Below are 16,148 nucleotides of genomic sequence, written 5' to 3'. Positions count from 1 at the left end.
ATTTGAAAACCATCAGAATAGCAAGACTCATCACCATGCAGTTACAGTCAATAGCCAAGAGGCAGCCCCAATAGAGTCACAACTAGGGCACAGTTCCTAAAAAGTCTAGGGCACAGTTCCTAAAAAGGTCATTTTTACCAACATTTGAGACAGAAAGCCAAGCGAGATACTCTCCTCTCTGACTGGCTGTCCCACTGTCAATACTATACATCTCCACAAGTGCAAAATGAGATTTTGCAGTTGTTCGGAATTAGCATTGTCAGAGGTATTGCACAGTCAGTCCAGGCTTTACCAATCATGCAGTACTCCATCATTATAGATGGGACTCAAGATATCTGTGGTGCAGAGCAGGAGTCTATATGTATCAGAAGTGTTATGTCAAAGAAAACAGGCGCCTGGCGCAAAAAGGCGGTTCTTATGTGTCTTAATCAGTCATGGGTGTGTTTTGGGGCGTAACATCCTTTAAACCAATGGTCATCTATCATTCCCTTTAACGGCAAGCAACGCAACCTGAACGCAAACCTTATGAAACAGGTATTCCACTAAACCATGCTTTACTAAAACCCAGCAGAATAGGCTACACGCATCTGTACTCATCTATTATTTGAACTCATTAGAAAAGTGAAACTAACTTCACCGTGGTGTCATCGTCAACGACAAAACAGTTATACACAATTAATTACTTTCACTATTGACTGACAATGGGTTACCATTGAAAACATAGCCTGAAAAAAGCAGCACTTACTCCAATAATGTTCGAATGACTAAATAAAAAACCTAAGGACATTTACCGCACAGAGGAGTTGCTGCTTACATCTTGTGACATCTAGTGCATCTGGGTTATTCCACGTCAATTCAACCAGGGCCCACACACTTAGGTCTCAAAAAATTCTGAAAAAAATTACCAGGTGTACCCATGTTACCCAGGAGACACACGGTAAAATTACTCTTATGTAAGATTAATACTTTCCAAGATACAGCCAGTTTTACAGGGGGAGGGGGGTGTCGATTTTGTTCGGCCTCTTTTTTTTGTCAATAATTTTGTCACGTGGAATGACCCATCTTTAAGGTAGCTGTGCTTCATATGTGTTATAGACCAGGTTTGTCTTGGTCAGTGGCACAATGCGTTTTAGGTAGTGTACGATGACGACTTTTAGATCAAGCGCCGGACCCTCCTTAGGTCGTTAATTGCCACACCCCTGAGCGCATTGCTCAACAAAAGAGACGGACATGGCAAAAAACTTGTACGATAGGAATAAGTTTTGCGTCGTGATGAGAATGGGCTGTGTGCCGCACTTTTGACCATGAAATTAGGGCCCAATGTGTCCCATCTGAGGAACTCCAGCAAACTATCTGAACAAAATGTCTTAAAATGAGCACAAATACTAAAAGCACTGTCATAACACATCATATTTTACCTTCTCAATGAGCTGCTTAATGACATCCCTCGACTGATTAAATATGTTGATATCAATACTATCCGAAGCATCAAGGGCAATGTAGATGTGGAGATTCCCATCCTTATCCAGGTTTATTTTCTTCCCTTGTTGTTTATTAACTGAAAATATGGAACAGAGTTTATTTCCCTTACTAAGATATATATATATATAAAGGTATATGTATTATCTCATGTACAAGACCCACCCTGTCAACAGGGTCTCTGAAAAAGCAAGAAACATTTTTTTCTATTCCTAAATAAATTCAACAAGTCCTCCTTCAGTTTCAATAATTAAAAATGTAAATAAATACTCCACAACTGCAATATAACACAGTGATACTAGAACAGTATCTCTCTTCTTATGTGTATTGATTAGTGATTTAAATTTAATTTTAAGACAGTCTTTTGGTTCACCGTCCTATAACATAACTAGTTTACAGGATGGTATTTTTCTAGACAACTAAGCAAACATCTGACATCACTGAATTGGTGGCCTATATTAGGCTGACACACCCTTATGACCTATGATCCACCTGGTTATGGCTGCTATAACATATCTGACAATCCAATGTCTATATGAAAGGAAATAAACTGGAACTCACCGTCCTCAGTTAAGGTTGTTTGAATGGATTTGCTGAATACCTCTGCAATTTCTACTGGTGTGTCATATGTATACTCATCTGAAACAAAACACGTTCATTAAAATCTCTCTGAAATAATAATATCTGAAACTGGACCACATATTTATTTTAACACTCAAATTTCAATACCAGATTTAGTCTTTTAATTCCAAGGAATTACCAGTGCATACAAATGCAAAAAATGTAATGTAAAATATAATTTATAGCTGAAACGGATAATGCAAGCACATAAATTCGGGTAAGAAGAGAGAGAAGTGAGAGTGACATCTCGCTAAAATATTGTCCACAATGATAATTATATTTAATTGCCGCTTGTAAACTAGGGCTTTGACTCCGAACTTCGTTATTCGAATATAATTCGATTATTTTAAAAATGAAATATTCGAACACATTTTAGGGATCTCTTAATATTCAAACCTGTAGCCTATGGAGATCATTTCTATAAATGTATTTGGTTGTAACCGTTGTTTTCAATTCAGATTCCGAGGTTTTTTTCACGCCTGGTGAAGTAAAATCGCGATCTCATTAGCAAGGCTATTATTGGTCATCTGGGCTCCTGTAGGTGACGTTAGCATCCTGGCTGGTTCGCACTTAGTGAGCTCACACATAGACATAATAGACACTTTTATTTTAAACTTAACCTTCCTCTGATTTTAATCACCTCAGTTATCAATCAAAGCAAACAGGGAAAAGAAATGGCAACACAATCATGAAAAACACTCAAATAAATAAATGTGCAGATAAGTCTGAATGAAAAGCAGCACTGGTTGAAGCCTGGAAATATTGTAAACAAAGTAGGCTAACGTTAAATTAAGTAGGCTTAATTTGCTAGTTTATTATAGTCTAGTTGGACTGTTCAGTTTCCCTACGTGTGTTTAAGTTTCAAATGAATACTTTTTCTCCTTGGGACAGGCCCGTTTGAGTCTTGGAAAATACTTTTCCATTTGCATCGGGATTGAGATTAGAATTTAGCAGTCAATTTGAATGCAACAGTGCAGCGTGCTAATGATGCTAACCGGATTTAATAGCAATTTAGCCAGTCGTTTTACACGATTAATGTTTGGATTACATGTGCATGCTAAGGAGGGATGCGCCTGTTGAGAGGGAGAGAGTGCACGGGGCAAGGAGAGTCTGTGTTGAGGTAGGCCTACTTCTATCGCCTACTCTGGTAGAGTTTGACATACTACAATGCAAGATATATTTAGCCTATTTATTTATGGACAACGTAAGGCAGGAGGTGTGTGTTGCTTTTAATTATGAATGTTCTATCGAACATATTTTTTATTGATATCGATTACATGTCTATTGCGATACATATCGCTATCGTTTAATCGCCCGGCCCTATGTTCAATAATAACAATTTTAACACACGCATAAAATACTCAGCCTTCCATGCACGTAGTCTATTGACATTGACTGATACACTGCCCTCTGGTGGACAGAACATATAGAACTTAATTAATATATTCAAATTTTAATATTAATAAACAAACGAACTTCGAATGTGATTTTTGGGCAAAAGTCAAAGCCCTATTGTAAACAAATCCATGTGCTTTATCGTTACCATTTTCCAGTTTGAAATAGCATAAAGCACAATTTCTCCAGCAGAGTAGTAGTAGTAGTAGTAACACTTTATTTGTCCCAGAAGGGCAATTATTTTGCAGAGGTAGCATGCAAGGTTACACACACACACACACAGATTCCACAAGATAAGTCAAAACACAGAATTAAAAATAGTAAATAGAAAGAGAAGTGTATGGGGCAGAGAGTCATCTCTGTGTCCTAGAGTTCAGTAGCTCAACAGCAGATGGTATGAAGGAGTGTTTGTATCTGTTGGTTCGGGCTAATGGATATTTAAGACGGGAACCAGAGGGTAAGATCTCATTCGCTGTGCAGAGGGTGGGTATAATTTAACAGGATGGATTCAGCCTTCTTAATTGCCTGTTCTTCATACAGCATATGTATGTATGTATGATATATAGCTAATCCTGCCAAGTTTCCCTTTAACACCATAGTTCCATCCAAGCTTATCACACTGAGACCTGAACATCAGTTTCTCCATGTGCAGTTGGATCCTTGAAATCCTGACTGACAGGACACAGGCTGGGTAACATCATCTCCTCCACTCCAAAATTCAGCACTGGTGCCCTGCAGGGATGTGTGTTAAACCCCCAGATGTACTCATTGTACACTCATGACTGTATGGCAACTCACACCTCAAACACCATCATTAAGTTTGCTGATGACACCACCATAATCGGCTGTATCACGAGTGATGATGAGTCTGCTCACAGAGCAGAGGTGGAAACCCTGACAACTGCAGTAAGAGGAGCACACACCCATCTACATTAGGTTGCACAGCAGTGGAGAGAGTCAGCTGCTTCAGATGCCTTGGAATTAATAATCAGTGAGGATCTGAGCTGGTCACACCATATAGGTATGGTCACGAAGTCAGCAAGACAGCGGCTCCTCTTTTTTCGGTGAGAGTGGCCTGACTGGCAACATCACAGCATGGTATGGTAACAGCACTGACCAATATATACCTTTTTAATAACTACTTTTAATTTATTGTTTAAAGTTAAGCTAGCTCTTGAGCACAAGAATTTCATTACTTATAATTCCTTTTATGAGTACATGACAAACTTGAACTACTTCACGTGTGTGTGTGGTGTACCTGTGTGTGTGGGGAGGGTGTATGTTGTGTGTTTGGGTGGGTGGGTGGGTGGGGGGGGGGGGGTAAAATGGGGTGTGTATGGATGGGTGTGTGTGTGTGTGTGTGTGTACATGTAGAGATGGATGTTTTGTCCCTTACAGTAGCACTCTGGCTCCTGTCCAGTCCACTCGCCGCTCTCCTTGCACGTCCGCTCATTGGAGCCAATAAGCGTCAGTGCATCCTCACAGCGGTAGGAGACCTTGTCGCCGATGTAGAATTCGTTACCTGTCCGGCGAGTTCCTGCAGGAACTCCAGGATCTGGGCAGTGATCACCTGTCCCACAGCAGAGAGAGTGAGGTAGAAACACAGAATTATAGAGCATAATTCATGATTGCATATGTAGGCTACAGTGTATAATTATGTGTGCATAGTGTATGATTAAGTATGAGAAACATTTAAAGGTGCCCGCTAAGTTAAAACATTTGTCACACTCTTTGGATAGCCTAGGCTCCAAAAACGGCAATAAAAACATCCTGGTTCAGCCTGGACCATAAAACATAACAAACTTTTCCAGCCAATCACCGATGAGATGTGCGTTCAGGAGAGTTTCAGTTGCACAGGAGTTAGGGGGAGGGAGGGATGAGCTAGCTCTCTGTTTTGTTTGAACGTCAACTGAAGTGATGTTTGCTTAGAGCACCTTTAATTTCATGAACTCTAAAACAAGTTGACGTATTGTCATGACTCTCTGAAGTAAACCATTTCATTTTCAATTGTAAAGTTATTTGATGGATATTTCAGAAAATAAATATAATATTTTTATTTGTTTATTTGTGCTTTAACTCACTGTTACGACTGCATATTGGTGTGCTACCACTCCACTTTCCATTGGCATTGCAAACACGAGTCTCAGACCCAGAGAGTTTGTAGTCTGAAAAGCATTCATACGTCGTAGTGTCATTCACATAGTATTTGTCCTGCAACGGTGAAACTGATCCATGCTGAAATCCAAGGGGGTAAGGACATCTGACAACTGTAGGGTCAGAAAGAGAAGGACACTGATTGTTGTGGAAAGTGTCAGTAAACAGCAGAGAGGTGTTCTCTATTGCTATGTTAATTGGTTACACTTTACTTGACAGTATCGACATAAGAGTGACATGACACTGGCATGAACATGTCATAAACAAGTCATAAACGTTTGACATAACGCTTCTGTTATTAAGTAACATTCGGTTAGGGTTAGGGTTATAGATGGTGGGCCAGGAGCTGCCATCTACTTTAGTTTTGTAAACGGTCAATAGACAATAGAGGATTAGGATTCATGGGGTCATGACAGTGTCATGTGTTGATGACATTGTCATGTCAATACTGTCAAGTAAAGTGTTACCTGTTAATTTCTACCTGTGATTCTACTGAACACATGCAATTTCCCCAATCAGCTTCTCTATCTGAAGATGTGTGCTGATCGGAATCAGTGTGTTTACTGAATGATTGGAACAGATACTATATGGGGTGGGACCTTTACTTTCTGACTCTGCCCCTCTGGGTTTCCTATCTTTGATGAAAAAGCCATTGGATCAGGACACGTCAAAATGGACTACTTCCAACAAACTGATTAAGCTAATGTGATGAAAAAGCCACTGGTTCAGGACACGTCAGTAACTTAAAATTGACTACTTCCAACACACTGATTAAAATGACTGCTTCCAACAAACTGATTAAGCTAATGTGATTGAGAACGGTCATCTTAGCAAAGCCCTCACGTTTGCACTGCAGTCCAGGTCTGGTAGGTCTTGAGCGTTTTGGAAGAGGATCCCACTTCCCATTTCCCAGACAGCGTCGACTTCTGACGGGAGAATAGTACCCAGATGGACAGTGGTAGACCAGCACACTGCCAACCTTAACACCTTTACTTAGAGTGTAGTGTCCACCTTCAATAGGCAGGTTGTCCTCTGAGCAATCGCTGTCTGCTGTTGCACCTATAGATTGGAGTTTAGAATGAAAAGTTTTGTAGTTAAACAGATGCTTAAGTTTCCTAAAACTTTTATGGTACAAATATATTAATGTTCACCACCAGCCCACAATTCAATGGGGGAAAGGATGAACTGAGATACAAATTAAATAAAAATTGATGTCATTAAAGCCCTTTTTCAGTCTGACCAAAATGTTACAAAATAACAATCGTTGTGCACCAAAATGATCACATGGCAACCTATAGCGTGCCTTATTATCTTACTAATTATATATATTTTGGATTAACATGGATTTTTTTCTCTTTTTTGCCCAGGATTGAAATAATCCTTTTAAAAAATAAAATGTTTGCAGCAAACAAAATTGATTTATGTGCCAGAAGCCTGTAGTGACATACACAGAAATCTAAACTGTTTCAGGAAGATGTAAAGGATATGTTGTATATGTATTGCTAAAACACAAACTGGTGCAGGCTCGGACTGGTAATCTGTACAACCGGGCAAATGCCCGGTGGGCCGGTCCACATGCGGGAATTTTTTTTTTTTTAAAGTTATTTAGCCTATTTGCGGCCCGTCATTTAGGCCTAAGTTGCATCCATTTGGCTTGGGGGGTGACCGGTCAATCATTTTGGCCTCTTCATGACAGGTTCAGTTTGTGTTACGATCGCGCCCCCCTGCCCCACCCCTCAAGTGGATTTGTCCAAGCAGCCGCTAGTTCGAGTGCATGGTAGCCTAGGCTGTATAATGGTGCTTTCGAGATGTCTTGTAAATCATCGTACAACCACCCGCACAACATGTAGGAATGAGTGGCTTTAGGAACGCCTTTCTCTCGAGCCACAAGAAGCATTAGCAGGAGGCTAGTCATTGTTATTGTTTTGTGCTAGATGTAGCCTCTAGCTAAACGGCTGGAAAACAAATTGTTACATTGTATTGCAGGCACAGCAAGACCGTGCAATGCATGAATTGGTGACCGGATTGAAGCAGCAATGTACAGTAATCTAGTGTGTAAGAGCATTACATCAACATTAACATGACCAACACAGTACATATGCCAAAAAAAGACATGTCATCTCAACTATGGGCACAGCCATGTTTGTTGTAAGGTCGTACGTCTACCTCGGGGTACCCCTCAAGTACTCAGAGGTAAAGTGGGCGTGCCTGCCCAAAATGCCACAAGAATCCAACTCGGGCGGTGGATTTACGAGACATCTCGAAAGCACCATAAGTGCCCTTCGCTGGCTGGTGTTCATATTATTGCAGTTTAACCGTAAACAGCAATCAGAGGTAAAGTTTTATTCCATAAATATATTGTTTTATAGACGTTAGTTGCACGCGCTACCAAGAGCTCATTTACTGTACGATGTAGGCTACTGTAGTGCGGTTCTGTCAAAAAAACAGGTAGCCTACAATTTTCGCACAACTTGGTGGAAAACTGTAGCACAGGTTAAAGAAAACCCATTCATTTTTGGAGCTGATCCTACTCAAAAGGAACTTCAAAGTATTTCCCATATGGTCACGACTCAGAACGGGAATCAGTTGCAGATCAAAATGATTGATTTGCCTGCTGGACTGTTTGTAAATAAGAGTCCAGGGGCCTATTGCACAAAACTAGGATAAGGGATTAAGCCGGGATATCTTGGTTATCCTGGCTCAATTTATCCGTGATCCAGTTGCACAAAAGCGGGATAGGGGGCAGCAGGATATGTTATGGTATAAGTTACCATGGCGATTTATTCTGGAGCTAGCCTGCTCCAGACCAGGCTAAATTCCAGGATCTATTTAATCTCATCCCTTCTCAGTCAGCAGTCACCACAAATAGAAACCAATAGTTATTCCACTGCCCACTACACATTGTCATCACATATACCTAGACCCACTGTCATTATTTAAACATTTGTGATCATTAATTAACTCTTACATACTCACCATTCCTGACCTGTCATGCGACAATATGACGTCACGGGAGTGCCTAACCATTTTGCGCGTGGTGGTCGCGGAACTAGCTGCAATATTCTCCTAAACAGAGGTGTTGCGGTTTGTTGCTGTTGTGAAAAGGCTATCACTACCTACTTCACACCGTAGAAGAAGCAATGAAGCCGCTAGTTGCCATGGTGAATCAGTGAATCTGTGATCGGTGGCGGGGTCTATTTGAGGGAGCCGTGAGCGCGCACTTATCCAGGATAGGTTTCACCTGGCTTGATGAATCTGTGTCTGCTCATCCTGGCTTGGTCTTTGTGCAACCAATTAAGCCTGTACGCTCTTGTTTTGGATTCATTGAGCGCAGCTCAGTAACTTATCCCGGATGTCTTAATTCTGCTTTTGTGCAATAGGCCCCTGGTACAGGCAGGTAGGCAGAGAAACAGACGGACAGGTACAGGCAGGTAATCCAAAACCGACAGGCAGAAGACTTCATCAAAAACAGGCAGGGTTCAAACCGGGAAGAACAGTAACTATAATCTCCCTTTAATGAGCTTCACGCTAGTCTCACTCACGTGGCAGTCAGGTAACAAACAGTACATACCATGACGATCTGACAAAGTGAACTAAAAGGGCAGTGTTTAAATACTCCACAAATCAACACAAAATGAAAGACAGGTGAACAGAGAAATTGGAGGGAATTCAACAAAGGCAGGAAGTTGCCCAAATAAGGACATGGGTGTGACTGGGCACATGACCCAACACATGGCTACAAAAATAGTCTAGAATTATCACACTCCAACAGCTAGGGGGAGACAAAAACAACAGTCTATACGAGAGTCCTGACACGTATAGTAGGCCTATCCTTTTAGCTCACAACGACAGTACAAATGAAACTTGGAAAGTGGTCTTTCCACTGAGTGTTACATTAGATGCACAATCAATCGCAAGTCGATGCTGGTAAAAAGTAGGCTATCAACTGGTAGGTTAGTAACGAAGGTATTGCAAAATGTGATGACGGCACACAAACTAGGGCAAAAACGTTTAGTATACACTTGTGGTGATAGCCTACAGTTGAATCGCGGACTATAACCAAAGTAAAGGAGAAGATTTGCACCAAATAAAGGCTGTTTGTGTTGGCACAAAACGTAATTTCTGACGATGTCCATGATCAGTAGCCTATATTTTTCATTCACAGTCAAGCATTGACATGTGGTTTAATGCATGGGGTAACATGACGTGAGACAGACAGAAGATGAGCCTGTCTTTAGTAGCCTATCCCTAAATCCTGTCCCTCTCAATTTCAAATCACTTGAAAACGGTGTGATTAGCAACCAGAATTTTTTTTTCAAAATCCCGGAGAGACCCCCCCGGACCCCCGTGTTATTGTGATTAGGCTATAGGTCCAAATCTAAATGTTTGGGTTCAGTTTACGAAGTGTTGCTACAGCATAATACTGTGTGTTTGTTATTTATGGGGGGGATTTTTTTTTTGTTTTGGGGGGGGTTCGTCGGTCCAGTGGTGGGCCGGTCCAGGAGAAAATTGCCAGGGCCGAATTTTGCTCCCAGTCCGACCCTGAACTGGTGCTTATTGTGCAATCATCGAAACTAGCACTCTGGCCAAATTCATTCCTCTGGCCAATTCATTCCTCCCAAGACGACAAAACCATCTGCAAAACCATACACTAATTCCCAATGTTTGACTCAGTTTTCAATTTACTAAAACACATTTTGCAAAACATCACACACAATTTTCTACTTAACACACAAAAATCTAACAGGAAGTAACTTGATTTCATTTTTCAAACACAACCCATCAAAATGCCACACTAAATCACCAGTGCTTCACTCTCTCTCTTCACATGTGTAAACACTCATTACTGAACACCATCCAATCATTGCCTTAGTATACTGTAGGCCTATTAATAGATATACTCTATATGTACTGTAGGTATGGACCCTTTCAATCTGCTTCCAGTTGAAATGTTCAGAATCAATGCAGATACTTTGAAAGGAAAATTACAGTAATCGGACTTTAGCTTACAGTAATGTTCTACAAAAAGTCGACTTTATGTCAAACTTGACATGGTCTTTTTTCTCTATTTTTGTTTCTCCCCAGGTTACCATTAGCTCAATACATTTGTCTATAGACCTATGAATACATACACAACCCCCACACCCACACACACTGCTGGCTGTGAACCAAATTGCCCCTAGGGAACATTACAGTTTTTTTCAAATGCTTACACACTAAGTCTTTGCTTGTCACACAATTTTCTAAACATGTCTTCCAAACATCATAACCCCACACCAAATCTGCAAAACCATACACTAATTCTCAGTGTTTACAGAGTTTTGAAAACGTGTGTAAACAATTGTAAAAAACTGTAAAGACTATCCTAGTCTATCCTACACCAATAAAAGTGTTAACACATTTGCAAGAGATGACTTCAGCTGTGCTAAGACAGCATTTTGAAAAAAAAAAAAAAAGGTTTGCTATGTGGTACTAAGACGTTTGGTCTGTGTCCAAATGAAGAAAAAAATATGAGAGAATTCTAAGGACATAAACAATGATATATCAGACATAATGATACCATTCAGGTCTTTTTTTTTTTTTAGTTTTCAACTGTCAAAACTTACCCAGCATAAGACAAGACACTCTGATCAGGGTAAACAGGTAAGTCCACAAACATATTTTTGCCATGATGACACAATCTCTGGACCAAGCAGCACAGGAGATTCTATGTTTCATGAACTCAGAGACTGTTGTCACTATTGGCACCGTCACTATTTAACCAAGAGTTCAGCTGAGTTTGGGTGCATTTCCCGAAATCGCCATTGTGCAACCGTTACGTTAAACTGTATCTTAAAGGACCAGTATGTAGGAAATAATGGAAAATAAACTGTAACCATTCCAAAAATGATCACCATATGCTGTCAGAGAGTAAGGAAACACAGATGAATTGAAGTAATGGCTTATTTGACAACATTACTCTAACCTGTAAAACCAATGAAAAAAAATGAGTTACGGGGCGGAATCTCTTGGAATTTTCGTTTATGTTTTGAACGATTAATTCTAGAATAGCGTATTACAGTTTTTCTCGATCGTTTTGATACCTGTGTCAACTCTGAAATCACGTTCTCAAAACAGATAACACCCGTGTCTGGGTCCAAAAGCACTCTGGACAAAATGACACATTTTGCTTGCAAAAGGCTGTTACTCTCTCAAAACACTTAAAACATGCAGCAAAAGCAAATCTTGCCTTCAAACACTACAACTTGTTGCCAATTCAAAAACACTCTTTAATCAATCATTACACACTAGACAACAAAATGCAAAATCTAGTTCTCAAAATGAACAAAAACTGTGAAAAGACAAAATGTACTGAATAAAAAAAATAATGTATTAATTCCTCCCAAGATGTAACTGCCATTGACATGTAAGACATACAGTAAATACCTAGCAAGATACAGTAAATTTCATTGAACTACAACTTGTAATTTTTCATCGAAATAGACCTACAGTAAACACCTTTTGTACTGTTTTCTCCACCAAATAGGCAATACAGTACTTTGTCTAAATGTGCATTACTGTAGTTCCATAGGCCTTGCAAATAGCAACACAGAACAGACATCTCTTATACAACCCCAAAACAGAAAAAGTTGGGACGTTGTGTAAAATGTGAATAAAAACAGAATGTAATAATCTGCAACTTTCTTAAACTCATATTTCGTTGCAAAAAGGACACAGACAACATATCAAATGTTGAAAATGACAAATTTGACCATTTCATGGAAAATTTATGTTCATTTTGAATTTGATACCAGCAACATGTTTCAAAAAAGTTGGGACGGGGCTAACAAAATGCTAGAAAAGTTGTGTAATGATAAAGAAAACAAAAGGAGGAATATTTCACAACTAATTAAGGTAACTGGCAACACAATTGGATATGAAAAAGAGCAGCCCAGAGAGGCAGGGTCCCTTAGAAGTAAAGTTGTAGGAGTATTCTTCACTCTGTGTAAACCTGTGTGCACAAATGATGAAACAATGTATTTTTAATGTTTCTTAAGATGAAATTGTGAAGTATTTGGGGAGTTCATCATCTACAGGACGTAATATTATTAAAACATTCAGAGAATCTTAGCAAACAAGGGAAAGAGCTGAAAAACAAATTGGATGGTCGTGGTCTTTTGGACCTCAGATGGCACTGCATCAACACCAGACCTGTTTCCAGACATGTCATTGTTGGGGCTCAGGAAAACCTCTGATAACTATTGTCTATATGTGCACAATTTGATACTCAATTCAAAAACTGCAGCCAAGATTGTAACAGTCAAAACAGCCAACATTGTATTGAGACATGATACAGAAAATACCACCATCTTATCTGGACCTAAAATGGACTGAGGTAACATGGAAAAAGGCCCTTTGTTTATACCAATCAAAATTTGCCATTTTTTTTTTTTGGACTCATCTGGGCTAAAGAGGAGAGGGCCTATTCAAGTATCCAACCTATCCAACTTGTTTTAGTGTTCAGTTCAAAACCCAACATCTATAATGGTGAGGAGCATTAGTGCCTACAGCATGGTCATCTTGCACATTTGGCAAAGCACACTCAATTCTGAATGATGTATACAGGTTTTGAGCAACATATACTCCCATCCAGGCAATGTATTTTCCATGGAAGACCTTGAATATTTCAGGAAAACAATGCCAAAATTAATTCTGCACATATTTAAATAGTATTTCTCCACAGAGGAAGAGTCCAGGTGTTAAAATGGCCTGTCTGCAGTCCAGATTTGTCTAATTAGGTGCATAATGGAATGACTAAGAATATCCCATGCTGTTGAGCAACTGAAATCCTATCGTGACGACGGGGAGTAATGGGACAACATTTCACTCTCAAAACTCTAGTAACTGGTCTCCTCCCCTGAATTTCCCCTTGGGGATCAATAAAGTAAGTATGTATGTATGTATGTATGTATGTATGTATCTGTCTGTCTGTCTGTCTGTCAATACACAATATTTTGTTACTGTAACTGAAGAGTTGAAGCAGCACAGTGGTAAACATGCTCCTGTCCCAACTTTTTTTTAAACATGTTACTGGCATCAAAATTCAAAATTAACATATATTTTCCATGAAATAGTCCAAATTTTCATTTTCAACATTTGATATATTGTCTATGTCCTTTTTGCTGATAAATATTGGTTTACGAGACTTGTATATTATCACATTCTGTTTTTATTTGCATTTTACACAATGTCCCAACTTTTTCTGTTTTGGGGTTGTATATAATGAATGATTGCTGATTGAAGAATTGTGCAAAGGAGTTTCACACAGGTGTATCAGAGATTCAGACTTATGCAAGAAATCTATACCACCTGTGAAAATATGTTTTCCTTTTGTTTAGCATGGGAAAACCAATAGAGTTTGGGGCTTTTGAATGACACCTGTGTTAACTGTTTTGCAAAAGGGTGTGAGAAATGTGTGAACACATTCGCAAGAAATTACTTCTGCTGTCATGAAGACCAAGTGGATTCCAGTTTACTTAAGCAGGTAAAAGCAATCGAGAAAAATTGTAATAATGGGCTAGCGCGTCCTCCTATTTGGGTTGCCAAATTAGCAAAGGCCAACTGTCAACAGCTGTCAGTTGTAGTCATGAATGCCTACGAGAGGCAGGCAAATTTCCAAAATTAAAACAAGAAACAAATTAAGTGGACATCGGAGGAGCTTCCTGAGATGGTGACATCTTCGTGAAACAAAGAATATCAAGTCTGACGCAGAGCTGGCCATATTTCTCCACAACGGGTAGCCTATGCTAAATTTCATCTGCATCGCTAACTTCAGCTAAATATGTTACGTTGGTTAGAGAGGTATTTTTTGTTTTCACTGTTTCCGTAATGTGTAGCTGGGTCATGGTTGGAGAAACGTTAAAGCAGCTGCAGGTCAGTTAACGTTAGCCAAGTCTGCATTACATCTGGCAACCCAGAAGATCAGTTTTTTTTATAGTAGAAGTAATTTTTTTTGTAATTTAACCCTTTACAATGTAACATTTTAGCACTTTTTCATAATCTAGCGCTGAGCCAGACTATGAAAAGGCACACTGTCGTCTGTCACTTGACATATAAGATATAAATAAAATATGTCCCAAATATAATATACTAGTGGAAACATAATAAAGTTTTCAAATTCCAGAATTCATAAAGAAGATAAGAATGGGTATTATTGATAACCTTGATATATTTTAATGGCTGCGTGTATTTTAGTGGCTGCAGTGCATTGCATGTTTATGAGAGAAAGTTATTAGTTGTCGACTGATGTAGGCAGCTTATTAAATAAATAAGACAAAAGTGATCAATTTGAATGCTCTCACTTTAAAGGAGTGATTTGTAGAATTGTTACTGAACCTGGCCATACAGTAAATGGACGAAAAGGCTGCTGCGATATCAGTTCCTATATTTCTCCCCCTTCCTGTAGGACAAATAACAAAGTGTAATACAATAATACAACAAGGATAAATAACCACAAACAGACAAATACTCACAAATAAAAATATGATGTCAAGCAAAGTGTGCATTGTTGGTAAAATGTATCAAATTGTACATGATTTGAATTAATGCTAACTGATGGATGTGTCACATTATTTTTCCACTTACATGTTCATACTGTATCTCTGGTAAAAAAAATAAAAAATAAAAAAACAACCTTGGGGGGCGCTGTGGAGCAGCAGGCTACAAAGCCTGTAACATGTACTGGTCCAAGTGCCCACGGGTACCCAGGTTCGATTCATGCGGTCATGTCCCGATCCCACCCCATCTCTCTCTCTCCCACTCACTTCCTGTCCATCTTCACTGTCCTGTCGGAATAAAAAGCTCAAAAAATATACTTAAAAAAAAAAAAAAACCTTATAATACTGTTTAAGTTAAGGCTTCACAAATTTCAGTGTACTGTATGGAGTCATTGTGCCTCAGTTAGAGAGGATAAATTCTACTACTGAGACTAAGAAAACCTGATTACAAAGACTTGCACATTTCCTCTGGCTAGTTCAAGTAGTTTATTGTCATGTATAAGGAATTATAAGTAATGAAATCATTCTGTTCAAGAGCCAGCTCATCTTTAAATCCACATACAGTTCTTCATTTCTGTGACCCCTCTAGAGGGCCATCCTGTGTGTCCAGTTGCTCAGAGGACAACCTGCCTATTCCATAGATGGTTCCATAGATGGTTCCATAGTGTAGTGGTTATCACGTCTGCTTCACACGCAGAAGGTCCTGGGTTCGAGCCCCAGTGGAACCAGAACTGTTTCTTGAATTTCCCCTGGGGATCAATAAAGTATCTATCTATTGAAGGTGGGCACTACACTACACTCTAAGTAAAGGCGTTGAGGTTGACAGTGTGCTGGTCTACCACTGTCCCATCAGAAGTCAACGCTGTCTGGGAAGTGGGATCTTTTTAGGTATTAGAAATAAAGTAGGTATGAATTTCCTGAATGGCATACTAGTGTTTTCATAGCAACTACCCAGCTACATAA

General features: G+C 39.4%; 1 protein-coding gene and 1 non-coding gene across 5 annotated transcripts in view; one reads left to right on the top strand and one right to left on the bottom strand.

The window, feature by feature from the left end:
• The window catches only part of LOC121699641 (complement factor B-like), a 55,108-nt gene extending 43,700 nt beyond the window's left edge, over nt 1–11,408 (bottom strand). For all 4 annotated transcript variants that reach the window (XR_006027001.1, XR_006026999.1, XR_006027000.1 and 1 more), the window contains exons 1-6: nt 11,256–11,408; nt 6,493–6,708; nt 5,577–5,762; nt 4,892–5,065; nt 2,041–2,118; nt 1,419–1,558 (exon numbers count right to left, since the gene is read on the bottom strand). Coding sequence is in view for 1 of the 4 variants with exons in the window: in XM_042081944.1 (XP_041937878.1) it covers nt 1,419–1,558; nt 2,041–2,118; nt 4,892–5,065; nt 5,577–5,762; nt 6,493–6,708; nt 11,256–11,367 (906 nt within the window). In the remaining 3 variants the exon portion in view is untranslated. The remainder of the gene's footprint in view (nt 1–1,418; nt 1,559–2,040; nt 2,119–4,891; nt 5,066–5,576; nt 5,763–6,492; nt 6,709–11,255) is intronic.
• A 4,432-nt stretch (nt 11,409–15,840) lies between these two features.
• On the top strand, nt 15,841–15,913 carry trnav-cac. The gene has a single exon. It is a non-coding gene; the product is annotated as a tRNA-Val (tRNA).
• The last annotated feature ends 235 nt before the right edge of the window (nt 15,914–16,148 follow it).

Source organism: Alosa sapidissima, chromosome 24, assembly GCF_018492685.1.
Source record: "Alosa sapidissima isolate fAloSap1 chromosome 24, fAloSap1.pri, whole genome shotgun sequence".
Lineage (NCBI taxonomy): Eukaryota > Metazoa > Chordata > Actinopteri > Clupeiformes > Clupeidae > Alosa > Alosa sapidissima.
The sequence above is the reverse complement of the archived record's forward strand: the minus strand, read 5'-3'. Positions and strand labels throughout refer to the sequence as shown.